The sequence below is a fragment of the Centroberyx affinis genome, unplaced genomic scaffold (assembly GCF_046629955.1).
Source record: "Centroberyx affinis isolate AG114_WGS23_722 - 3 ecotype Tasmania unplaced genomic scaffold, CSIRO-AGI_Caff_v1 ptg000503l_1, whole genome shotgun sequence".
NCBI classification, from domain to species: Eukaryota; Metazoa; Chordata; class Actinopteri; order Beryciformes; family Berycidae; genus Centroberyx; species Centroberyx affinis.
The window spans coordinates 101,548-129,165 of NW_027279155.1; the positions used below are offsets into that span (position 1 = coordinate 101,548).

The following is a 27,618-nucleotide window of genomic DNA, read 5'->3' on the forward strand; positions in this document are numbered from 1 at the left end:
GAAACCATCTTTTTCAAGTAGCCTTGGACTTGCTAATAAGCAGTCCTACAAAAAAGACACTATGAACAACACAGAGCTACACATACATCAAACATAGAAAGATTATTAAAGGGATAATCCGTAACTTTTTCATATAAATAAACCCATTTTGCTACTCTCTATCTCCAATTAAATTTGACCTGGTTTCTTAATGAAGAATGGCTATAACGTGCTCTCTGTGGTTAATAGTAGAGAGGTAAAGTGTTGTGAAGAAAAACAACTTTCATCACTATCACAACATTCATTATACGGTTATGCAGTATACACTTACTTGATGAGGAAATCCAGTGTGGTGAATGAAATCTGCCAATGAAATTCATGCATTTTAGAATAGCAATGAATACCAAGGGCTCAATGAATTACACAGAGAGACCACACAGACAAAATTGATGTGAACAGAGGTCAGTTCTGTTTGCATCTTAAATGGTTTGCAGCACTTTACGGCTACATCCGACTGGCAGAGCCTCTTTTCTCCTCCCCTCTCCTCCGAGATGTGTCCAAACCAAACCCAGTCTTAGAGAGGTTAGTACTGTAAAACAGTGAAACACTGCTCCTCTGAGGCAGTACAGTGGCGTAAGAGGCTTGATGTTAGAGGTGTGGGGGAACTCAAACACAGGTCTGTAGACACTGTAGGCATTGGGGGGTTGCTGCTGCTTTTCCATTTTTTTTTCTCCTATGCTGGTTCACTTACTCTATGACTCATGCTCTTCACATGAAGGACTCGCAGAACAAAGCTGCATTCCCCCGAGGCAACATCCCGGCCTCCGTGTCCCCCCGGTGGAAGAGAACGTCAACAAAGATATAACTTTCACTGGTGCCTGAACGATTGCCCCTATGAATCAGCCGCTGAAGTCCCTGTCAAAGCTGAGCATTATAGTTATGGATCTGCATATATTAAAACCAAAGCATTTTTCAGGAATCAGATATTAGTTTTTTGCTTGTTTAACATGTTTAAATTCTTTGTACTTCACATTCTACCCTGAATCCTCAGTCATGGCGTGTGAGCTTGGCTCCTGGTCTCCATCTAGTAATAAGGATAAGCCCACATTTAGCCCCGAGGGCCAGGACTCTCCTTTGTGTGACACTTTGTCTTTAATGTCCTTATTCATCCAGCCATGCTTTGGCTTGCGCAGGCTCTCCACATTACATGAAACAACACAACATAGAGAATATACCACATTAACTGACCCAGACCTTTTTCTCTGCAAAGTGTGTCAAAAAACTTTTTACTATATCCTCTTTTCCTTTACTCCCTCGCTGTGACTCGTCTCCTACCAGTAAATAACTTGATGGAAATGAGGAGAGGAATGGAGGAGAGGAGGGAAAAGAGTGTGAGGGGATATGCCCTTTGGCTCATAGATGAGACCTCAATTAATGACTTTATGCCAATAAATGTCCTGTAAAAGGAGCTTTATTATTTTTTTATTACAATATGTGGGCTTCAGTACCTTTAGTTTTGGACAAGCATCGATTCAGCCCTGTCGCGATACTATAGGATGCAGTGCAATATGATGCAATACGATAAGATGCGACTCAGTATAGTGCAAACAGTTCCAGTTCCAGTTTACTTTAGGGCAACAGGGAGCAGAGCACTGATCAAACCAACATAGGACAGTGGCCATGCATCATCAATCTGGTAATTACATAATGCTTTTGATTGATCACCATGGTCATTCCTTAGCATCCATTCACTGACCCTGTCTAGGGGCATGAATTTTCCAGTCATTACATAGACAGTCCTAATGTACAGCTTCCATCATCTGTACAACATATAGAGGGAAGGTCCTCTGCTATTTTATGTTAGGTAATGTACTGATGACACAACACAGCATAGAGAATATACCACATTAAGTGACGCAGAGTTTTTTGGGTCACTAATATGGCTTATAAGGTACGCTACTGTTCACTGAAAGACTTTATGTTTCATCACTCTCATGTTTTTTTAAATCACAATAAGTACAGTTTGGCAAACAACATGTTTCGCTTCCTGGCTTTGTCAGGTTCACTCATCAACTATCAGCTGCTTAAAGTGTTGACAGACATTTTTGAAACTCTTCAATTCATGATCAAGTGTATATTTTTAACTTCACAGGATTTGTGAATGAATGAAGAATGAAGAATAACAAAGTGGAATCAAACATTACAATATTAACAAGACAACCAAACGAATGTTAACAATTATTGGACAATACTAAGCTACACTATGTTATATTAGTTTGAAGCTAATCAGGACTGCCAGTGGTGCCAGTACCACTTTGTCTTAACTCAATGTAGACTATTAACCGCAGAGTAACATGTTCACATAGCATAGAGGCAGACATGTCAATAGTATTCATACAATTATACAAATCCAGTATTTAGGTTCTATATCCAATATAATTCTCTCCTCAGAGTTTAATTAACCACAGGATTCCTAACCCTAACCCTAACCCACAGGATCTTCATCCCAGTTACTGTTGTTCTAAAGAAACATAAAGATAGAAAAGGAATAGAATGGGTTTTCTGTGTGGTCGAATACTTCCACTATTGTAAGGCCAAATGCATGTTGTCCATCAATTTATTGCAGTGTGGTGAGGTCAAATACCTAGGATGTGTTCATTCTTCACCTGTAAGTGAAAATATTTCAGTCACACATTCCAGTGCATTCTGACATGTGTCATTTCAGTTCTGCTATTGACAATCACTGACAGGTTGAAAAAAACAAATGCACAATGAGATTCTTTAACTTGTTACTTGGGAATTAATAAGCACTGTATAGGATCTCTTAAAAATGTAGAAAATAAGCACACGAGCTTGCAAAGTCAATAATGCGTTATTATTACAACACACAGCTAGCGGGTGAAATTCACAAACCTCATTAACAGATCAATTGTGGAGTGATATACAGTATTTCGCTGGACATTCTGGATCACAATTAGTGACTTTGGTGTTGGTGGTGTAGAGCGGCAATGTTCTCAGCATTTATGCCTCCAGGGTCAAATGTTGCTGCTCTGGACTGATGTGGAGAAAATGTCTCCCTCTCTGTCTTACCTCAGACTGGACAGAGAAACTCACTACACTGCCTAATACTTCCCACTTGCCCCGCACCTACGGGTCAACAGAGCGAGGATGGCAAAATAATTTTTAACGATTTGGGTGCCATAACTCTTCCTCATGTCTATGGGATCAATACATGCCCAAGCACAAGCTGCTGTTAATTTGGAATTAAATATTAATTTAAGTCATTCAACAACGTCATGGAAATCAATTTCTCCTTGCCGATTTTTTTTTAACGTTAAAACAGAAATTAACATTAACCTTTCAATGCATCGTACCTGCTGGCTGAGTAGTTAATTCACTGCATGTAGCATTTGGTTCTCAATGTTATTCTCTGCGTGTATTTTTCCATTCATTCGTAGAAGCAGTTAGGTGATTGCTGGATGTTTTTTTTGTAAGTGGGGCCATTAATATGCAGAGAGCAACAATTTGTGAACATGTGAAGGTCGTCATACAGAGCAGGTACAAAAAAATAAATAAATAAAGCAAGTAGGCTATCTGTAGCTGTAGGCTGTGCTCTCTCTCTCTCTCTCTCTCTCTCTCTCTCCCCCTCTCTCTCGCTCTCCTACTTTATCTCTCATTCGAACTTCTCGTTAGTATTACAGATTGCTGATAAATGTAGATTGTGTATATCTTGCAGTGGAAATAAGGAGAGGAGGCCATTTTTGGACAAATCAGTTTTGAGAATCATTATCTGCTTGAAAGGAGGTGTCTCCCTATTTCTGTCTTGATTTTCACATCTGATCTGACTGGCATGTATCCACCACTGAATTGTTGATTAAAGGGTCATATTGTGGCTCTAGATTCCTGTGTGGTGTAATTAAAAGTGACTTACCCTCTGGCAGAATGTGCCAATTGTTTATGCAAGATCTTTCTACGCGTGATTTCCCCAAGCCCCTCCAGCTGCGCACTTCTGCAGATTTAGCAAAAATGTCTCCATTTTGTGGGAAAATTTATCAAATCAATTATTGAGTTAATTACTTTGATTTATTTGGGCTTCTGCACAGAGAACTTCCAAATGCATTATACATTCAGGAGGCAGTCAGCTAAATCCTTTGATAACCAGATCATGCACAGCAGAGAGTGACTGGTGTTTTTCAAGTGCTATGGATCAACAGTAATAACAAAACAGAAGCACTGTGAATAATTAACCAGTATAGGTTTTAATGAAAAAAGAAACTATGCGCAAACCTTACATGTGCAAACATTATCATATTAGAATTTTTCTGAGTCCTGTATTTTGTTATTTTCTTAAACAAATGTCACTGATAATAATCATTGGTTATAATCATCTATATTCCATGTAACTCTAATAAACACTGAAACAGTATGTCAGGTCTTGTTTATTTTCTCAGTCTAGACTTTCCGTCTCTTAGGTATCAAAGTAATTTTTATCTGACAAAAATGTCTCTAAACAAATGGCTAGTCTTTAAGACTGCACAGTTCCCAGTCTCTACTCCCCTGTTTGTGTCACATCACTCCTAGCTCTCTGAGGTGCAGAATTTTAAATTAATGGAAACAGAGGGTGCTCAGTCATAGCTAAGGGAGATACTAATTTTAAACTCATCTACATCCAAATGGCAAGATGGTTCTTTAATTAAGCAGACCAGTATCCACTTCATAAACTCTCAGGAGAAATGTTCAGTCAATGTGCTTTCTCATTACGCACCAATCAGACTCCAAATTCTTTGTACTGGCTTCTGGCAGCGTAGTTTCCAATGGATAACATCACAATAATCCAGGCTTTCACTTGATGCTGCTGCACTTTACATTTGCCAAAAATGCATACCAGTAGCTATAACCCCCAGAAGAGGTATCTGGCTTTATTCAAGTTAATGTGGTGCTATTAATCAGAGTCCACCAGAGTCTGAGGGTGTGCTGGTGGAAGACTGTGTTCATAATGACTCTGAATGAGCTTCTCCTGTATCCCAGAGGAGGACGGGGACATGGAATTTGAATGGACCCTGTTCAAAACCTCTTTCATGGAAGCGACTGCTAGGAGCCGCAGCCAAAAGACGGTCGGTGCCTGTCAAGGTGGCAACTCAAAAACCTGTGGGAGAGGGTCTGTTTGGCACGGAGGACTCCTGATTCAGCACAGAGGCACTGACAGGCAAAAAAAAAAAAAAGGCTGCAGCTGCTGTAGTTGCAGAAGCAAAAGCCCAGGTGAGGGAGGAGTTTGGACAGGCTGTGGAGAACATCTTTTGCGTGGCTAAGTGCACACTGTAGTTCACTTATGGTCTCTTAGGCCTAAAGAGCGCATACCGTAATTCCCTTAAGCACTGCGCTTTGCAAAAAGCATTACACACAAACAAAAGAATGAACCAATGAACACGCAAAGCTCAGCTCTTGTAGAAATATTCCCAAGCACCCAGCAACTATAATACTGTGGCCAGGATTCCACAAAAATTCCACTTCTCTCATCTATATTATTTTTTATATTCCTGGGTGTGGTAAAGAATTCAAATATGGAAATCAACTAATTAGTTACCTCACCTACTCTTCCACATTTTGCATAGTGTAAATCTATGGAAGCGATACTGTAGCTGTATCTGCAGCATACTCAAAGTAACGTGGCAAATTCAAAAAAGAATGACATCTTAATCTAAAGGGTGTCTCTACTGGAATGGGGCCATAGATTTTCTTTCAGGGTCAGTGTGATGAACATCAGCTATAAATCAGAAACCAATCAATCTATATTACTTTGACATCAGCTTGGATGCACTCAATGCCTATGATAACGGGGGAAGCTTTGCATGCTTATCTCCTTATAATGAAGGTCACTATATTATGATTTTATAATATTTTGTGTCTTAGCGAGAGCTGGGTAGAGGAGATCATGGTGGGAGGTAATATAGTCTCCAAAAAGCCACTATCAGATAATCAGAGAGTGAGAAAGCAGATGGTACGCTGAGTGTTTCACTTCCTGCTTTAAAATGAATTCAGCTGTATTGATTTTCTCCTTTTGGCCACTAGTATTTCTCCTCCATATAGCCTTGATTTAATATGGCTTTTAACGGATGTGGCTGACACTGCCTCCGCCTTTTAGGCTTTGATCGGCTGACATCTGTGCTATTCCATAGGCAGGTTTGGCTGTAACAAACTGTAAATGCTTTCATTTAACTAATTATAGCGGTATTGCTCTGTGTCAAATGCATGGGCAGCAATCTGTCTGGTTTACATAATCAAAAAATATCCTTTTCTAATTATGTCTTGGGGGTTTGTACTGTAGTATCAAGGCACACACCTCTCTTGACATACATCAGTATTGTCAGAAAGTGATAAAAAGTCAGTCTTGATGTTAACAGCAGATGATATATTTTCCCAATCATTCTCTTAGGCCCACACTGAAACCATCAAGCAATCAGTGGCACAATAACAACAATCTAATTTAGTCGTGGTTTGGGGGAAGGACTCCATTGTGTTGGTGATACTGTCTCCACTACTGGAGGGAGTTCGAAACAGCGTCCATGACCTAGATCTGCCTCTCATTTAACACCCTCTGGTATTGCTCACCCTTTGCTCCATCACTGCCTTCTAATCAATTTCTCCTTCTTTTTAGAAACCGGTGTGTGTGCTTATAAATATAAGGTGCCCCTATTAACTTAAACCCCCCAAATGAGAGACAGAAGTCACATTCTCATTTGTGCTTTCTTTCATGCACATTATGAACATAGTTAAAAGTGACATTATACAATATGACCCTTCATTTATTCCCTAACCTGTGTTTTATCTATTCTCACTAAACCATGTAGTATTTCTCTATTAGGAGTCAGTCAAGATGCACTATACAAACAGGTAACTCTGCCACTATAAGGGACCAACATCTTTTTTTGGTGGACCATGAAATCCTTGAAGATGGCATGGCTGATCATCTTGCTCACTTGCTCACTCAAGAAATTATAGCAGTAAATGTCACAAATTATGAAGCAATGGATGCCTGATAGTTTGTGACAAAACTCCAAGGGAGATGATTTTAGGAATTTTAATAGGAATTCTGACATTTTTTCCTGCTACTTTGCATCATATCAAATTAAGTTATTAGAATTTAATTATTAGTTATTAGAATACATAAGACGTTATTAGAAGTTATTAGAATATAAACAATCAGCCTGTTCAGTGTCTTGATGAAGTAGCCTACTCAAATGACATGCAAAAACTAAAGTCAATGCTCCAGCAATAGGGTTATATGTATATGTATATATGTTTAGGTCATATCCACAGTAATAACTTTATAATAACTTTATTTGTCTAGAAACAAAGTTACACCAGAAAAGAAGAGGACAGCAGCAAAAACAAAGACAGCAATAAGGGTGAGATGTGGACCCTGGTTACGAGAAATTATAGAAACGTGACTCAGTCAGGTTTCAGTAATCATGATAAAATTCTAGGTTATTAAAACAGATCCTGTTATTAATCAGATCCTGAAAGATAAACAGTTTGTTTGATATTGACCCTACATTCAAAAGGCCACACTTATTTAAGGCAACAGATTGAGGAACAAGAAAACAGTTTATATGAACTAGGTTGTCAAGAGTTGGCCTGATTTTAACAGTCAAGGGCCTAAACATAGGGTAGAGACTCTGAACACATCTTAAAGTAACACGAACATGAATTTTAAAAGGGCCAAGAAACAGAGACTGACAGTCTATGTCCCTGGATAGATATAGGAGGATCAGCAGTGACCAAGGTTAGGGCCAAGGTAACTCCGGGACACTATTACTATATTTATGAATGAAGACTAAAGCCTTTTGACTACAGCATTTCATATTTATTGCTGAGAGGAAGAAATTCACTTATAGTAAGGGCATGGACTGACCAATCGTTCATATGTGCCTGGTGATGTTGTAATGGCACCTCTGTTGTAGAAATATTTATGGTTCCAGAGAAAAATAAAAAATAAAAAAGAAACTTGTTAAGGAATTCCAGATTGATCTTGGTACAACAGAAGTTGGTTAAAACAGCCAAAGCCTCAGCCAAGCGCGGGAATAGGTCAGTACTCACTCCAAAGTTGCATTCAACTCAGTTAGCAGTTGTGTAAAATCTGCCTGGAGGACTTCTAACTGCTGCCTGGCTCATTGGAGCCAATGACCGATAATCTTGGAGCACTCTGGATGTTGTCCAACGTTGCTCTCTAATCTTGATGTCTTTCATAATCAGCGTCCCGAGGACTGGTTGATGGAGGAGGCAAAAGTGCAGCCTGTGGGGGCGTAGGTGGGTGGCCGGTCCAATCAGGCACCAGTTGTCAGGTTTGTGTGGTTACTGGGGTCCTTCAGGTCTCCTAGTAACAGCCAGTGCAGCAGCAGCAGTAGAGGAGGCAGCAGGTATGGATCCCAGGTCAGTGGAGGGCAACTGGCTGCAGGACTCTCTGTCCTATGGTTTTCTCTGAGCAATTGAATAGATTGCATTTTAGTGGGCAAATGGTTTGCCTGGGTCGGTGGTGGAGATTTGACCCCTGACATGCTCCTCCTACAGCTAACTATCCTCTGTCCTCTTACTAATACCTGCTGCCATGAGGCAGGGTGAATGGGTGTGGAGCTGGAGGCCCGAGCACCAGCCTGCATGTGTTGGTATGGAAGGAGCAACTACTATCCCAGAAGATGGTAGTAGTCTCTGTGTCTCTGCCAGACAGACTTTTCTTCAAGTGCTGCTACTAGGTCAGACAGTGAGCTGACTTACAGTTGGCAGCACTATCATCCCAGATTCTGTGGACTTCTTTTCGTATAGTATGAGAACATAAAGTTTCCTCCCAGTGAGCTCCTGGCAGTAGAAGGGAATCCATCTTGCATGGTTTAGCAAAACACAAAAACACACAAACACTCTCCAAAATCCAGTAAACAGAGGTTCAAAATTTCCAAATGGCAAATATGATGACACCGTCACCTGACTGTACAATAGACACAGTGGTGAAAAATTTGGCTTCTGGGCTAGCTAGCAGGCAATGGCTTGGACAGAGCTAAACAAACAGTCAACAGACCACACAGAAGAGCAGCTAACCAGAGAAGAAAAGTGCATGAAAAGAAGACAGATTCAAAGTGTTCTGCAATATGACATGAAAATGCACTGTATATGTCATTTTGAGTCAAGACAGAGCCAACAGAAGGTCAAACCCAAGTCAATACCAAGACGGTCACAAGTCAAGTCTTATTTGAGAGTAATATGAAAATACTATGCAAAGATATGTGTTTTTTCTCTCCACATAATAACAGAAAGAACAATTGAGAGAGTGTATCTCATGGTTTTCAAATGATTGTTATTGATTTTTTTTTTGTGTTGAACAAAGTACAAGATCTATAATATAAATATGTCCTATACAAAACAAAGAATGAGAACAACATAAATTAGGTCTGAGGCAGTCTGAGACAGAGCAAGTCTCGAGACCAAGACCTGCCTGAGGCCAAGGCCACACTCAAACACTGCAGCATTGTAAATTACATATACTTATTGATACATGATGTAGTGCCTCTCTGGTGGCAATTATTCAAGGTGCTTGAGAAGCAGATTTAAAATCTTTAAATGAAAGTATTGCTACCAGCATGTATTTGCACATACAGAGTCTTGCTGTTGACATGAACCTGGTTGGAGCAGAATCACCACATCTAAGGCTGTATAAGATCGTTAAACACGCGAGGGATCTTTATTATTGCTCTGCTGTTCCTGTTTCTGCACCAGAAGAGTATTTTGCCTGGGTTATGGATGCCATCTGCAGTAACTGATTACCTTTGTTACAATGGTCCAGAGCCGCTGTACATCATTCCAGCAGATTGATCTGCAACTTCAACAGAATCAGCAGGTTTACTCCTGGCTCGCCTGGAAATCTGTGGGCTAGGCAGTCATTGCTTATCCATGTGACAAAGATAATATCCATCCCATAGATACATTATGAGTAGTTGCGGGAAAGAAAAGGTGAGCTGCAGTCAGTGAGAGGGATGCTAATTCAGACCCTTTCACCTGTATGTCTGTCCTTATCAATCTAACTTGCTCTATTTTGTTTAGCTGGTAAAACTGGACTGTGATATTTTTAGATGCTTATATGAATTAAAAAACAAAAATGACAGATCCAAAATGATGTGTAACCACTGGACACAAGACTTTGGAGATTGTGAAGACTGTGTATTTCATATTTGGTTCAATTTCTTCATAAGCTGATCTAGATATTTCGAGGTCAAGGTCTAACAAGGATGTGTTTCTGTGGCTACTAATGAAATAAGGGTCCATTTATTCAAGACCTACTTTGTCCTATAATCTCTTCAGGGTGTCAAAAATGTTTTACACACCCAGATTAAGGATAAGAGAGCAGCTAGAAAGATGGCAGAAATTAATTTAAGTCAAAGGACCCCAGCTGTAGGCATTTGGCTCCTCCTTCCTCCCCAATAAGTTGGCACATTTTGTCATCAGATTTGAAAAAAATGTGGCCTAAGATCTGTCTTGACGTTCACATTTATGGCTTTCTCAGGGTTTCTTAGCACCTGCAGATCACTTCAGACACACCGAGGTTCCAAACATCTCACTGTCTCTAGGCAACAGGAGCATGCTATTCTCTGTCTTACAGACATTGTCTGATTTCCGAGCCCTTCTAGTCAAATAATTCATCTCTAAGCCTCTTAATTTGTCAAAGTCAAATGTTCCATGAGTGAAAAACTGTGAATTGTGCATGTTCTGATAGCTTCTGTGATGAGGCTTGGTGGTGGGGGGGAAATGCCAATGCATTAATACTTGGTGTGACCTGAATACCCTTATGCAAGTACTCTTCAGTTCATATTCACATTGTGACAGTGTGGTCCATCAGAAAGTCTTCTTACTGAGTCTATTGAGCTCCACATAATGCAATGTGGGACTGAAAAACACAATTAAAGAAAGAGTGAAAAAGCAGTGAAGGAAGAGGTTACATCTGCCACATAAACACAAGCACTCACACCTACACCCATTTATTACATTCCCTTCTCTACACCCACTCAGAAAAACAAACACACACACACACGCACACACACACACACACACACACACGGATGTACGCATGCACGTGTGTCCGCACCGACACATAGTTTCGACATTGCAAGGGGAGAAGTGAAGCACCAAGTACACACTGATTGGAGTATCATGCCCTCTTCTGGCAGGTTGCTTTCTGTCTGAACAGGGATGAGCTGCAGCTGCGTCTTCTGTTAACCTCAGATCTGCTCACTGTAGTTTGTCTACATGTCGTCTCTTATACACTCCTCATCGGGGGTTTCAGTCCCACTGTGATATCTTAACTCCTGGGGGAAGTTCCTCGGCCAATATTTATCCTAACAGTGGAGGGAAATGTAAACATCAAATCACACTTTTTCTTTAATAGCAACCAGATTCTTTTTGGCGGACTTTATCACTGCCTGATTAGAGATGTATTTGAGGCGATCTTCTCAAATAGACTCACTCTGATCCATTGAGCAAAGCAAGACTGCACACTACCAGTATTCAAGCACACTGTGGTACATTTATATTTTAAACTTAGAAAAAAACTTGAATGTCTATATGATATTAGGAAATATGATAGTAAGACGTAGATCGTTTATAAGAGTTTTACACAAGACAGACATCATCTATATGTGTATATGTGTCTTCTGCTTCAAAACTCTTTGATGCTGTTCAAAACTAATAAGCGCTACTGCAGAAATTACTTTACTTCACATCTCAATAGAGAACAACAGTATATTTCCAACTTGCTCTCGGGAATGGCTAGTTTCTGAAATTTTGTTTGTAAAAACAGAACTAGAGATATGTCTCCTAAATGAGATAAACCTCAAACCATCAGCCAAACATCAGGAAAAACTATCACATTAAATTAATGCTAGGGTCTACCTAGGAGCTGGATTTGAAACCTCAATCTTGCAACATCATTGCACACATCCCGGTCTTCTGAGGCAACTGGATGTCCCATGTGTCATCTTTTCTACGGTCATATTTCTCAGCTCAGTTTGGTCTTAAAGTAATGTGCATTTTTGCAATCAAGCTTTATTCTGTAGCCTTATGGAAAGGGCTGTGGAAGCAATTTATCAAATTAATCAAGAATCACATGGGTCGTCTAAGGACTTACACTGTACAGGCCACAGATATCTTGCAAGTAATGCTTCCAGTTTTTAACACAAAAATATAACAGTTTACTGACAGTCTAAAAATCAGTAGTTTGGATAGGAATCTGAGGGATGAGTGTGTGGCCTGCGAGTATGTTTTCCCACTCAGTCCTGCCTCCGCATGTGTATCAACAGTATGGTGAGTCAAAAAAATAAACACACATCCATGATGCAAATTCGGCAGGTGAAGATATACATACAGTGATACATTGGGCTGTCCCATGATTTTGTCATCAACTGAGGGGCTGAGGGAGAAAGTAGCGAGGCTAGAATGGCCTGCTCATCTTCACAGAGGAGATGAAGATGGATAATGATCACATTAATGTTCACAAGAGGACAAGAAGGAAGTTCTTCCTCTGATAATATCTGAATAGATAGTCACCAGCTATTGACATTTATATGATTATGTTTGCGCAATTACAGTCAAAAGGGGAATCAAAGGGGAACAAACTAGCCATTTTCACTGTATCATTTGCATTATGATGCAAAATGTTACCATTTTCTGTAATATCATCAATATATTATCCAATACATTTATGTATAATATCTAGAATGTATAATAATTTACTAGATTTGTTATCTTTCATAGATAGGCAAAATATAACTATGATAAGAGGCTATAAATAACTTTTGACAATATTTGCCATAATTCATTGTTGCATTATCACGAGAGATACTGAGGTGCAGGCAGGATAATTAAGGAGGGCAGGAGGTGGGGGTGGGGTCAGGTGGAGCAAATGCACATTAAAACATTACAGATATTTCCAAAGTGACCTATAATCATCTGAATCAAAATCCATGAGGGTCAAAGGGCAATCAAATGATCAGTTTGAAGGGCACGCCTTCTGTAATTTTGCCACAGTTATACGGCAAGAACTTTATATTCAAAAAGTAAACTTCAAACTGTTATCAGTGGTAGAAAAGCATTATTCTTCTCTTTAAATGAATCAGAAACAGTGCAGTTTCCACAGGGAGTACGTCCCAAACCAAACTTGTAAAAGTTTGCCTTGAAGAGAGCCTCTGCACACCACTGGGTAAAAAATAACTTTTAGTACTACTACTACCACTAATAATAATGACAATAATAATAAATGGGTATGGCCCTTTTTTAAAACACAGTTTACAAAGGGCTTTAACGATCAAATAAAAGGAAAAATCAAACTCATAAAATAAAAAAAGTAAAATAAGAAGGCACCAGAACACAAAAGGAAAAGTATAGAGAATGAAAACAATATAGTAAAAAATAACAGGTTACATCACATAAAAGCAAGGTGATAAAATAAAGTTTTAAGAAGTGAATTAAAGCTGATACTGATTCTGCTGGCCTAAGCTCCTCGGGCAGATCGTTCCAAAGCCTTTGGATCTGAAGGCAAAAGGCCGGTCACCTTTATTTTGAAGTGAGAAGGTGCTGCCTGAGGATCTGAGGCTGCACACTGGCTCATAGGGGGTTAAAAGGTCTGTGAATGAGCTTGGAGCCAGACCTGCTTCAAAGGTGATCAGTTAAATCTTTAAATGAATCTAAACCTAACAGATATCAAAGATGCCTGGGCTGGAGTGATGTAATTTTGTCTGTTGGTACCAGTTAAAATGTGTTGTGAGCTGGAGATGTGAAAGAGACTTTGACTGATGCCAGAATAAAGAGAGTTACAGAAGTCTAAATGTAGGCCACTGGGTTTCAGAGGTAGATACATCTGTGTATTGTTGGCATAGCAATGGAAAAGAAATATTGTTTACAGATTAAAAAACAGGATGCAAATCTTAGTATACAATATTGTGTTGCAGGGAAAAGAAATACTAAAAAATCTGTATTCCCTCTCATAATATGGCATTAGCAAAGTCCCAGCAAACCTTAGTATACAATTATGTTGTAGGGCAAAAATGACCAGCAATTAGAAAAAGCACCATTTACCCATGAGCCCTGTGATATCTACAAAGGCATGAACACGTTCTGAAATATTAGCACTTCCAGAGACAGACTGGCCACTTAGCCAACAGTGGCCCCAGAGGAGATAAATCAAAGGCCTATCCCAGGGCCGTCCACAGCAATTTGCTCCAGGACCATCCAGCTGTTGGGCTAAAAACTAATGGTTGATTGTACTCCGTGGCATCTTGGCATGGAGAACAATTCAATTTCCCCATGATGAATGACCAGAGTGAGGTGGATCCGAGACAACAGGCTGAATCTGGCCTCAAAAAGCCACATACTGCACTGAGTAAACAATAAGGCAAAAACCTAAATCAGGTTGTGCCTCTCTGCTGAAAAAAGAAGTGGCCATCCCTTACTTTTTTAATCACTGTTGTTTTTCCCCTTTGGAAACAAACAGGGTAATGTAGTTTTGTGAGTTCAATGTTTGTTTTTTTAACAGGGCAAAAGTCAAATTGAAGTAAACTATGTATACAATGTGATTAGTATATCTTCTCTCATATAGGATCTATGCTGATAAGATTATCTGGTATCACAATAGTGGGCTAGACAGTTCAGTGTAATACTCTGCCTGAATCTGCCTGAATATTTTAAAATTCTATTCTGCTGATCTTTTTATTCCTTTCTTTGTACTTTGTCCTGTCCACATGTCCAAATGTGCCCTTTTATGGATTCAGTGTTTCTCTGTAAAAATTCAGTAAATTTCAGTATACTTTGCTGCAAGCATGAATTAATAAAGTCAAAAGTCAATGTCAATCAGGGAACATTAACAAGAAGCAGTTGATGGAATTTAAAATGAAATAATGGATCACAGAACTGATCAAATTAAAGATCTTTGAATTTCAATATTTGAAATACCACTACTATTACTATTACTAATAATAATAATTGAACTTGGTAGGTCTCCATATTTTCCTTAGGCAAACCCAACACAGGAAAAAAAGAAACAAACTACCCGATTTAACTGGTCTGACACACTTTATCTCTCACCAGGTCGCCTGTCTTATATAAAAAATGTATTAGTTGTATGAAAACATTGAATTTTGATATTTGACTTCCTGTAGGACAGTGTGAACTCAATAATACCGCGTGGCACTTGGAGACACAAAAAAACCCCAGGTTGGATCGAGGAGGGGCCTGCGGGTCAGATTTCGTAAAAAAGTGCGACCCATCACCCGCTGACGAGCGTCCTGTTTGCGCTGAACCTGCGCGTGTCCGCCGCTCCACGTACACACAGGCCCCAAACACTACAACCAGGAAGTCGATCCGCATGCTTTAGAAATCGTCTGCCAAGCTGTTGAAAGTCGAAGTTATGCTACTCCGCACTATTTCAGCATCCTTTTCCAGCAATAGGAAAAAAGGAGCAGCCAAACAAGCAAAAGTTTTCCTCTGACTAGCGAAAGAGGAGTCGACATGGATGAAAAGGAAATGTTTGTTTGATTGGGAAAAAAAAGAAGAATGATGAACTCATTCTTCACATGGTAAAAGAATGATAACATAGCACTTTCTTGTTTCAGAAAAGGACACGAAAACCAAAAAAAAAAAAAAAAAAAACACCCAAAAAACTCTGGGAAAGTTTGAGGCAGAACGGGCTATGGCGCGGGAGACTGAAGAAGCCGGGATGGTCAAAGGTTCAAAAGTCAAAAAACAAAGAAAGAAGAAAAACAAGGAGAACAAAACGAGGACTGTCCACGCAAACATACTGTATGACCACGCGAAGGGAGAGGACAATCCAAACCGACACTATGCAAACAATAAGATTAAAACGACCAAATACACTCTGCTGTCTTTCCTACCGAAGAACCTTTTCGAACAGTTCCATAGGTTCGCCAATGTTTACTTTGTTTTCATTGCATTGCTGAATTTTGTTCCAGTTGTCAACGCATTTCAACCAGAACTTGCACTGGCTCCAGTGGTTTTCATTTTGTCTGTCACTGCCATCAAAGACCTATGGGAGGACTACAGAAGACACAGATCGGATAAAGAAATAAATCATATGGACTGTCTGGTCTACAGCAGGTAGGCCCAAGTACACCCAGTAACAAGTTGCAGAAACAAATTGTGTGTGTTGACATTGTTAGCTGTTGTGTTATTCTTTTTGAAGTATTCATAGAGGAAATACTCATTTCTTGCATCTTCTCACATTCACAACTGCGTCTGGGACAGCTCATAAGGTCAGATTGCTTCAGATGAAAACATCTTTCTTACTTTCTTGCATGACTGTGCACTGTCCTATTAAGCATGAACCTAACCCTACCAGCCTCTCATATATATATATATATATATATATATATTCATCCTTTGTGGATCCATGATGGCAAGAAAGGTACATGGCAGGCCTCAAGAGTAAAGATGAGGAAGACATCAGAACATTTAGAAAACAACCAAGCACCTTTCTCCTCCCCGCCATGTCATGCAAACCCTTTAATATTGAAATCTAGTTGAATTGTCACCTATCACCCTATCCACACATTTGTCAGAGTAGTAGGGGAAAGGCTTTTTCTACACAAACAGTACAGATGTTACCTGGAGGCTGTCATTGTTGGCTTTATACAGTACATATTATTATAAGTCAACACGCTGCCTCGCAACCTGTTTGTCCTGAAAGGTTTCTCTACTGCTCGGCTCACTAAAATAGTGTGCCTACCTATTTTCCCAGAGTCTGTGTGTGTGGAGAGTGTATTTGGCTAATGAAAAGCAGCACTGTCGTCCATGTACAGAGCATAATTCATGGTAATCAAAAGGCTCAGTGTGTAGTGGCTCCACAGTTTTAGCTAAGCCTTGACCGAAGTTGTTCTCAAGGTTGGACATAATTGAATTTTCTTCTGCTGATGTGGTCAATATTGTGCAAAACATTTCCTTTCTGAAGCAGGTAACACCTCACTGTAAACCAACATACAGCCTTAAACCCCCCCCACCCCCCTATTTCTTTCTCTAAGGTTAAACACATGGTCACTTTATGGATCAAAGTGTTTTTCTAGAGGATATTTACTGTAACTGAACTGTGTGTAGAAGATAACCAGATGAACCCATGTCTAAATAAATTACATTCTTCACGTGGGCGGTTTTCACATAGCAAAGTGAAGGGACCTGAAATTTATGATGGAGGGAATTCCAGTATTATCAAAAATGCTAATATTTACAAAAGATGTATGATAGGAACGCAGCCCATGTGCTGCTAGATTTTTCTTCTGTCCTTTTTAATTTGTTATGACTGATTTACTTCACTGGATTCCTCCTTACTGTAGATATTGCAGCCCCCCTGGAAAGATGTAGACATAGTTGGGCGAATCAGTCCTCCTTTTGGACTAATAAATCACACTGACATGGCATGTGCATAACATGCTAACATCTGTTGGCGCTGTCCAGAAACAGTCCTGGTCACTGAACACCACAAGAATTTATGTTGCTGGTGTTTATCTAAGCTGATTTATACTTCCACAATTACAAAATGAATAAGTGAACATGCACTGTAGCCTTGCCGTACTTTGTGTTCATGCACAAGAAGGTATTGCAGTTTAATTTGACACTCAAGTAACACTGAAGGACTGAATTGTGACCGATAATAGACTAAGCGGTGAAAACAATAGATTTTCTTCAAACTTTGAAGTGTGCCCTCACTTGACTTTTCCTGTGTTTGTTTCAGTGGATGATTGAAACCGGTTTTAATCTGCTCCCATTCTGCAGATCTGTTTGGCTTCTGTATCGATTAAAATAAACAATTAGATAATGAAGCAAATTATATTTTATACCTCGCCCAATTTTACTTGGCAAGAGTTTAGAGATTCCTAATACAAAAGCAACAAGAATGCTGGGAATGTTGCACTCCTGTTCATATCACAGGGTTAGAAGTAGTCGAAACGTAAGCTATGGCATTCATTTTAAACACATATCACCAGTAATAACATTGATATTTGCAGTAACCAGCCATAATATTCATAGGTGTCTTGGTATGTTATGGTTTAAGTGGGCTGTATAAATTCTAGGTGTGAAGCCAAAGATACCAAAACTACATGCACATCACATTAACAGTAGATTCATGCACATTATGAATGAATGTCTGCATATTTGCTAACATCACTTCAACAGTTTTAAGATTTTTGTTGTTATTGTTGTTTGGGTGTGTTTTTTGTTTTGAAAGTTTATGTTTTAGTTCCCAAGGATTGTTTTCAGTAACTAGATTTTTCATTTTGCGACGTAACTAATGTGCTCATGCTGTCCTCAAATGTACGTCCTTATACATAGAAATCAGATGAGGCCAAGATTATGTTCTCTATTGCATGATGATCTCAGATGCTGTCACTGAAAATCAGCATATGTTTTATTCGGGCTGAAAGTAGAAATTGAAGAAAATGTACAAGAAAACTTGATGCTTATTTGTTTAAACTCGGCTACACTAACATCGCTTGCCAGCTTCGAGCAAACCCAGGCCCAAAATAACTGTCTTTTAACATTGGCTCATTTATCTCATGGACCTCAATACTCCAGGGTCTTTGATGACAGATCAGTTAGTGTCCCTGACTAGAGATGTTTTTCTTGTCATAATATTTGGCCTCTTTCAATTATGGGCTTGTGTATCGACACCTTAGGCGCTGAAGCTGCTTTTCTCTCTGTCATTTTATAGGTTTTACAATAGAAAGCTGTGCACATTCGGGCCACTTATTTAAGAATTCTCTGCTCTAATCTTTGAGAGTTTATTCCTTGTTCTCAGGGCCATGATAGCTTTTGATGTAGTGGATATGGGAAATGTTTCCAACAATTATGGCCAATAGTTTTTATTGTTATTGCCCACTGTGTTATCTGTTCTGCGTTGATTTTGTTCCATTTCCCCATCCCTGTCCGTGCATCATGACCTTTTTAGGCTTAAATAGAACAAGAAAAAAGTACTCACAAACATATTTCATCTCCATGAATCTATCTATCTATCTATCTATCTATCTATCTATCTTAAAAAGTGTGATATTTCATGCTGACACACCATGTGTGTTTCAGAAAATAATGTTTTTCTATTAGGATATGAGTCATTGATGTATGGAGGGGTTTGTTATTAATAAATAACTGAGTCAGTTCTGGACTGTTGTTTTAGCTGTAGAGATATGCATTATTTAGCAAATTTGCTAGCAGGAATATCACATTTTTCAGAAATGAACCCTGGTGACCATTAGCAGAACATCAGAAGGTCATCCATCAGTGTTTTTCCACATCCATGATGAAGAGTGCAGCAATGTTTTCTCTTAAAGCTCTGCTCAGAGTTTTGACATTATGTACAGTATGTGACTGTAGCACCATAAATTCATCAGAAGAACCACCCGATTCACGCACCTGAAATATAGAAAGCCCTGGTGAGACTTTCTACAAACAATGTTCTCCTTGTGAGAAAGACAATGCAGTGTCATATGAGTGGGATCCTTCCTCCTCCATGGGGGAATCATGTCTGTTTAACCCTGTCTAAAGGTCTGAGTCCATCCTCCTACTCATCTGTATGTAATGCTTTTTTGCACTCTGGAGATTCAGTGCCTGACAGTATTATATTCCTGTTGAGATAAAAGTTTTGGAAGTTCCTCACCATTAGATCTGTGAGAGAGAAGCGAGACAGAGTAGCTGGATTCAAAACACACAACATAAGTTTTATATGGTATCAAGCTTATTACTCTCCTGATCTTCTTGGGTGGGAAGCGGAACAGACGTCCCACAACCCACCATATTGTGCCTTAGATATTTCCCCAGGATGGATTCTCTCTTCTCTAACCAAGACTAGATGTGTGCCTGCTCATCTCCTGGAGAATCTTGCATTTGATGTGTAATGCTACTGTGTTTGTGTAGTCTTTGGCTAGGATGAATCTCCTCTTTGATGTCATTTTGGGAGTCACACCAGCCTTAGCATCCACAAACAGGCTTAAGATTTTTGTTTCCTTCATACAAATTCCTAGAAGTAAAGCTGAAGTTTCTGTTGACAGTACTATCAATTATTGAAAACAATGGTTCCGCATTTTGCAACCCGCAACTTCCACCAGCTGTTTGTCCTCTTGTTCCTCTGGCAGACCGGAAAGACGCTATGTGGAGAAGTACTGGAAGGAGGTGCGGGTGGGAGACTTCATCAGGCTGCGCTGTAACGAGATCCTTCCCGCCGACGTGCTGCTGCTGAGCTCCAGTGACCCGGACCGCCTGTGTCACATCGAGACCGCCACGCTGGACGGAGAGACCAACCTCAAGCAGAGACAGGTCGTCCGCAGCTTCTTCGACCTGGTGAGACCACTGCTGCTCACTGCCTTTGCTTCTGTCTTGTCTTAATTGGGCTGCATCACCTAACTTTTTGGTTTGTGTAGCTACTAAATATGTAAGAACTTAATTTTGCATTTAACCTTTTTGTTGCTGCATGTTGTAAAATGACAAAACCTGCTACAATGTACTGTACATAATCAATGGAAATGAATTGGTACAGTAAAGTCAGATTGAAGTAGTTATACTGATATAAGTGTGAGATGCTCAGTAAGAAAACTTTTTCAGCAGTACAGTGTTTTACCTCATGGTTTGTTTCTTTTGAAGCTGTAATGTTTGTTTTTTTTTGGGTTTGTTTTTTTTACAAATGATTAGGTTGATTAGGATGCAGCATTTGTCCTTGAGCTGGCCTGCTCTTTGCCCATCTAAACTAGCCTGACAGATTACTAACAAACACTAAAGTGTGAAAAGGCCACAACAGTTTTAGTTTAACTCTTCAGACTATATTTTGAAACGTTATGGTTGAAGTGGTGTGTGCAACCTATTCACAATTAGCAGTTTTAAGACTTAACCAAAGCCACATTTTAAAGTTGTTTTTTTTTCCACTTCTGGTGACAACAATTCGTTGGCATATAAAATGCAAAGAGTGAGATTTTCTTATAATGCTGTGAAACTTACTAACAGTACTTCCACTGATCTGCTTTGTGCTTCTTTTGAGTCTAATTGGGGAGTTCTCAGGCTGACTGTCCCATGAAAAGCAAATAAGTCTGGTACAGTAAATGCAGCAAGGAGGGGTAATAATTAAACATGCCAATAAAAAACAGCTGATAGGAGATATTGAGTGTAGATCTGATCATTATTGCAGTTTATTTGGCAATGATATGTTGAGCAGAAATTCTGATGTTTATTGAGGCATTTGTCTATTTTTGTTTTTAATCAGTTTAGTCAGTAATTATGTTCAGTGACTGAATAAACAATTGCTCATTCTGTTTGCAGGATTGTGATTTTGACCCCTCAAAGTACAACAGCGTAATTGAATGTGAAAAGCCCAACAATGATCTGAACAGATTCAGAGGCTACATGTGAGTATGTTTTAATTTAATGTGCTTTAGCTTTCCAACTTATGATTAGGACTTGAACAGTTTCTCAAAGTTGAAAACTTGATTTTATGATTGCCCTCTTAGGATGTGATTCTCCATTTGACTAACAAATCAGAAGATGTATGCTCTTTGTCATGACCAGGACATGCTGAACTTTCAGCTGCTCTCTGCACCCTGATAGTTGAAGCTTTACTTCCTTGGCCAATACCAGAACTAGCCATCTATTCACTGAGCATTAATACTTTATTTCACCACAAGTGTATTGTTATGAATCCATGATTTACTTGCTCCCATTCTCAACTGATGCAATTGTTACACCTTCCTTCTGCCCATGCAGAACCACACACTTTAAAAGAAGGATGTAGAAGTGAATCTTGGGTATTACACATTTTTAATCACATTTAACTTGCCCACACACCTCATCCACCACCACAAAAATAAAGTATATCAGAAATCTGACATCTAATTTGTACTGCTTTCCTTGAGTTTTTCGTTGCTGATGTTCAGTTGTGAAAGCCTATTTACGTTTTCCTTTTTTTCCTTTAAGAATTGAAATTTATTGGATTAATGAGCATTTCTGACCCACACAGTGAAGTTTAATGAAGTCTTTGTGTGCAGTGATTATTCAGCTGACCTTTCAGCCCTCATTATCATACACGACTTTGCCAGTACAGTAGTGCAGGCTATCAGCAGCAGAGTTGACTAGTTTAGAGAAATCTTTATTTCAAGACGTACATATGCGATTGTTGTTGTGTGCAGCGAAAGTAGGGCTGGGCGATATGGACAAAATCAAATATCACAATATTTTTGACCAAATACCTCGATATCGATATTGTGACAATATTGTAGGGATGACTATTGGTGCTTTCACAATATATTTACACAATGAGATTTTTTATAAATAATCATCAGTAAAGTAGATATAATGACTAAGTGGGTAAAGGCAAATAATAGAACAGCTAGAATAGTCTGGAAGTTCAGAAAATTACATCACTTTACTGTAATGCAGCCTTTAAAACCAGGAAAACACTTATGCCATATCTCGATATTACGACATCCATAATCTAAGACGATATCTAGTCTCATATCACAATATCGATATAATATTGATATATTGCCCAGCCCTAAGCAGAAGTGTTGAAAGTATCAGTGAACTGGATCTAAATTGCTCAGTCTAAGGACAGCGATTAGACCACTGATGGGATGGAGGTCAATTCTCAGCTAAGTGTGAAAATGACAGAGCCGCTCTTTATGAGGATGGACTCACTGTCTCTTCTACAAGTTTCCTTACATTTGCAACACTTACTGTATCTATGAGAAAGAAAGAAGGCTTGACTAAGTTTAACTCATGATTTGCCCCAGAGGGACCTTATCCTACTGCATTAACGTGTTTGTCTGTCTGAATATTCGCAATTGTGCTTATTGCTGTTCGGCTCATGACTGTTTCACTAACCAGTGGCATGTGATCAGTGGCGTCCATTCGTCCACATGTAGTGTGTTGTATGGGTCCACCAGTGTTGTCAATGAAACACTTGAGAAACTGAAGTGCCACTGAGTTTCTGCTTTCTAGAGCTGTGATTTTACTGTTGGATAAGCCCTGCCATTGGCCTAGAGTAACGCAGTGAAAAATTGATTATTTGATTGTCTGCGCAATGCAAGTCATTATTTTGTGATATAATTAATGCATTTGAGAGTAGAGTTACTTTGCTGGTAATCACACTATATTAAACTTGTCATGTTTATCAGTGAGGTGCACCATGTTTGCATAACTCTGCTATTCCCAAAGTTTATATAAACCTGGATTCATGCCAACTGTGTCTACTCAGTGTTTCATTGTCCCGCCACACACTCAGAGGTGTTGTCGTTTTTGTGAACCAGAGGATGAGAAATGTCCTTTGAGCTTATATAGCGCAGGGGCCTGGCAGTCAGCTGACCTGAACCCACATGATTATGACATTTATTCCTCGGTCTGAAGGAGACCAGATGCAGCGAGCGCTCGGTTGCCGGGCTGCAGTGGAGTACAGGGCAGAGCAGTGGAGGCGAGGGGGCCTTGTCTCAGCCGTGTTTTATTACATTATGGGCAACGGCACCGAGTCTAATCTCACTACCTTGCTGGGAGAGAAAGCACTCTGTGTCTCAGAGTGTGATCAATTTGGTGAACAGTGTGAGCTATGAACTAGGATGAGCTGTGAACCATGGCTAACGCCTCCAAAGAGCCCAGGGACACTGTTATTAATCTGTAATGGTTGTGATGTGTCAGTCTGCCTGCTGTCAGAGGCCAGAGACTGAACCTTCCTATTAGTAAACATGCTGACAGTTGCACGACACCGGAGAAGCTACAATAGAGGTTTAGATGATTAAGCATTGCTCCCAGCTAAGGCTTGTGGGTTATTTAACTAACACACTTGTAATCCTTGATTTAGTAATGGGATTAAGACTGACGTTAAAAGCTCAGCTCTCTCCCACAACAGGCACATAACACGTGGCCCTCGTTTAATACGGCTCAATATACATCTCACTTTTTGTCAAAAAGCTTTCACTAAGAGGTGTTTGAACGCTCTTGGTGGGCTGGCTAAGAGCTGCTTATGAATTCAAGCCTTCTATGATATTGCCTTTGATGAGTCTGACGAGCTTTAAACTTGAGATTTAGAAGCAAGATCTGAGGGTCAGTGATAAAGCAGCGAATTGCCTGATTGACTCTAAGCCCTAAGGGGTTTGCCAATAGAGTTGCAGTGGAGCGGTACTAAGGTCAGTGGTTCAGTATCAGAGGGAATTTGTGCTGAGATAAGGGGTCCTGCTGAGGGAAGACCATCATGCTTTAGAGCGTGATCGATTGAGGTGCTCAGTGGAATAAACTGATTTTGTCTTGACTGGACTCCCCTCTTGGAGGAATTCATTTCATTTTTCCTAGAGCATACTTCATCAGTAGATGTATTCATTGCTTGCACCCAGGTGTAAAGACATAATCATTTTACCTTTGTTTTGCTAACATTTTGGGCACGCTCATCCAGTAATTTTTGACCATCTTGTAACCTGACTTTGACAGAATCCATCGAAGTGGCAAAAGAGATGGACTTTACAAAGAAAACCTACTGCTGAGAGGCTGCACCATCCGCAACACAGAGGAGGCAGTGGGGATAGTCATCTATGCAGGTTGGCCCCAAAATAACCCCGTCGTCAGCTTCCATATTTGATCCCTACCAACTGCTACTAACATCCAGTGTCTTTGCAGGTCATGAGACCAAAGCCATGCTGAACAACAACGGCCCTCGCTACAAGCGCAGCAAACTGGAGAGACAGATGAACGTCGATGTGTTCTGGTGTGTCATCATCCTGCTGGTCATGTGCCTGTTTGCTGCTGTCGGTGCGTAGCAGTTTAAGAGTCATGCAAACAGTTGTGTTGGTAAGCTTTGTGGTGCAGCAGAGAAATAAGCAATTTTAAAACTTTCCATTATGTCTCATTATGTTGGATTTATTTAGAAAGAGAAAGTCCCGTTTGGATGGAGTGTACCATGCTTTTATTTATATCTCCTCATTTCAATGTTTACATGAGATGACCTTGTGGTGGTGCTGTTCCAGGTCATGGGCTATGGATGTTTCAGTATGGAGATAAGAGGCCTGTGTTTGACGTTCTTAGTCCAGAAGGGACAGACTTATCACCCATCTTGTCCGCTGTTTATCTCTTCCTCACTATGATCATCGTCTTTCAGGTAGGAACCAGAGACAGAAGATTAATGAAACAAAGCCATAATGACGTAAAGATATGTAACAAGGCATTTCGAATATGAGATATGTCTTGTCCCACTATATACAAACATATCTGTAAATAGAATTATTGGCAGTAGTATATGCAATGAAGAAATCTATGCAAACCTCCTGTGCATGTGACCTCTAGATAATTTTGTGTTTACATTTTGTCATGCAGAAGAATTGGGACAATTGAGCAAAATTGTTTAATGCTGTAAAATCATCTTTGTATTACAGATCAAAATAAGAAACAAAGTACTGACTGACAGTTATTGATTGTGGTTATTTTTTTGCTTGCATGCTAAAATGTCAGTTAAAATGTCATGCTGTCATTCTGAAAAATGTCAAATGTTGCAACTTGTTCCCCTGATATCAGGTGACACTTAAAATCATTGAAGATAGATGTTTGGTAACATACACCTTACAAACAGTAACTGAACTTGGAGACCCACCAATATTACCAGACATTACTTTGATACCGTGTCTAATAAACAGATGACTTTATTACTGACTCAATGTCCAGGCCAAATTCTCACACCATGACTCATTTGTATAGAACCACTTCACATTGAGTTCTATAGGAAAACTAACTTATGTCCCACTCAGGGTTCACACTTATCACACTTTTTTTCAACATCAAAGGATGTAGGCATATAGACAGTACACAAGCATATTACATAATATAATGACATGAACTTGCATAGATAAGATTTTGAACCAAAAAGTATATAGATAAAAAAGAGATAACCATGACTTGTGTCCTTGCATTTTGTTTGGTAGAGATTGCCACATTAGATCTTTCACACTACAGCATTTACACCGACTTGTAAATTACCTTCTTGTCTTCCCTAACAAATGCTCTGTCCTCTCTCACAGGTGTTGATACCCATCTCCCTTTTTGTGTCAATTGAGATTGTCAAGATCTGCCAAGTGTACTTCATCCATCAGGACATGGATCTGTACGACGAGGAGACAGACTCTCACCTGCAGTGCAGGGCTCTTAATATCACTGAGGATCTTGGCCAGATGCAATACATCTTCTCTGACAAGACAGGCACCCTGACAGAGAACAAGATGGTGTTCAGACGCTGCACTGTGGCTGGGGTGGAGTACTCCCATGATGCCAATGGTGAGGCAAGCCAGCACACACTACAAAAACAATGTTGTTTCCTCAAGTTAGTATTTGTCAGTTCCTTCCTCAGTGCCAGGGTAAAAGATTATGACACGTGTTTGTGTGTTTCCCAGCCAGAAGACTTGCTATGTACCAAGAGGTGGATTCTGAGGAGGAAGAGTGTACGTCCCACGGTGGCACGCTGCCCAGGCGGGACAGCGTGACCAGCCACCAGAGCGCCCGGGTGGTGCTGCGCTCCCAGAGCACCAAGTCCCACCGCAGGACGGGCAGCAGGGCGGAGGCCAAGCGAGCCAGCATCCTGTCCAAGCACACGGCCTTCAGCAGCCCCATGGTCAGTCGGAGTCACTGTCCTCTCCTCACGCTTTCTGCTGTCCACTTTCCTTACTGACGAAACCTTTTCTGTTCCGCAGGAGAAAGATATTACCCCTGACCCTCAGCTCTTAGACAAAGTCAACGAATGCAGCAGTCAGATGGACTTCATGCGTTTCCACCGCCAGCCTATGTCCCAGCTGCCCTCTGACCTCTCTGACATCATTGACTTCTTCATCGCTCTCACCATCTGCAACACTGTGGTGGTGTCCTCCCCCAACCAGCCCAGGCAGAAGGTAAACCTCACTTCATCCAGTCGCCCCAGTCTAACCTCCTTCAGGTCAATAAGACCCCATCCCAGTAGGAACTCATATGCAAATTTCTCAGGGTTTGCACAGGTTGAAGGAATTCTTGAAAATGCCTGCATTTTTATTGGGTATTTTCAAGGTTAGGAAAGATCTCACATTATTAATTAAATACAAAATGCTTAATTTTCTTAACATTACATTGGTAGTTAATAACCACAAATGCATAATCTGATGATATGATTTACTTCATAGGTAACTAGAACAATTATAGTTTTTACAATATTACTGCAGACTGCCTTGGTTCTGTCTGTGTCTTCCCCTATCTCATGCTTGTATGCTCTGTTGTGGTGTGTGTGTGTGTGTGTGTGTGTGACAGAGAGGCAAAGTAAATGTGAGTGTCTTAACTAGCAGGGTCCCACAGGTAAAGCAGGCCTTGTGTTTAATTACACTAAAAAATGTGTCAAAGTGACTAGATTATAGATTTGACCATAATTATTGAAAATTCTAGTTGACAAAAGAAGCTCAACTTCTAGTATACTGATCACAATTTGTTGAAGAATGGGTTAGTCTTCTGGCAGTAAAATTTGCTCTTGAACATACAGGATTAATTCTACATCATTCCAAGCTTTTCAGATAGTGTCTCTCCATATACTCCATATATAGATTTATAAGAGGGATTTAACAACTGCAGATTTAT

The 27,618-nt window shown here is 39.9% G+C and overlaps 1 protein-coding gene across 1 annotated transcript in view; it reads left to right on the forward strand.

The window, feature by feature from the left end:
* The first annotated feature begins 15,549 nt into the window (after positions 1–15,549).
* The window catches only part of atp10a (ATPase phospholipid transporting 10A), a 30,264-nt gene continuing 18,195 nt past the window's right edge, over positions 15,550–27,618 (forward strand). Inside the window, exons 1-9 of the mRNA XM_071517602.1 lie at positions 15,550–16,125; positions 20,148–20,352; positions 21,322–21,407; positions 24,472–24,578; positions 24,658–24,789; positions 25,005–25,135; positions 26,049–26,301; positions 26,418–26,635; positions 26,715–26,909. Of these exons, the coding sequence (XP_071373703.1) occupies positions 15,701–16,125; positions 20,148–20,352; positions 21,322–21,407; positions 24,472–24,578; positions 24,658–24,789; positions 25,005–25,135; positions 26,049–26,301; positions 26,418–26,635; positions 26,715–26,909 (1,752 nt within the window). The 5' untranslated portion in view covers positions 15,550–15,700. The remainder of the gene's footprint in view (positions 16,126–20,147; positions 20,353–21,321; positions 21,408–24,471; positions 24,579–24,657; positions 24,790–25,004; positions 25,136–26,048; positions 26,302–26,417; positions 26,636–26,714; positions 26,910–27,618) is intronic.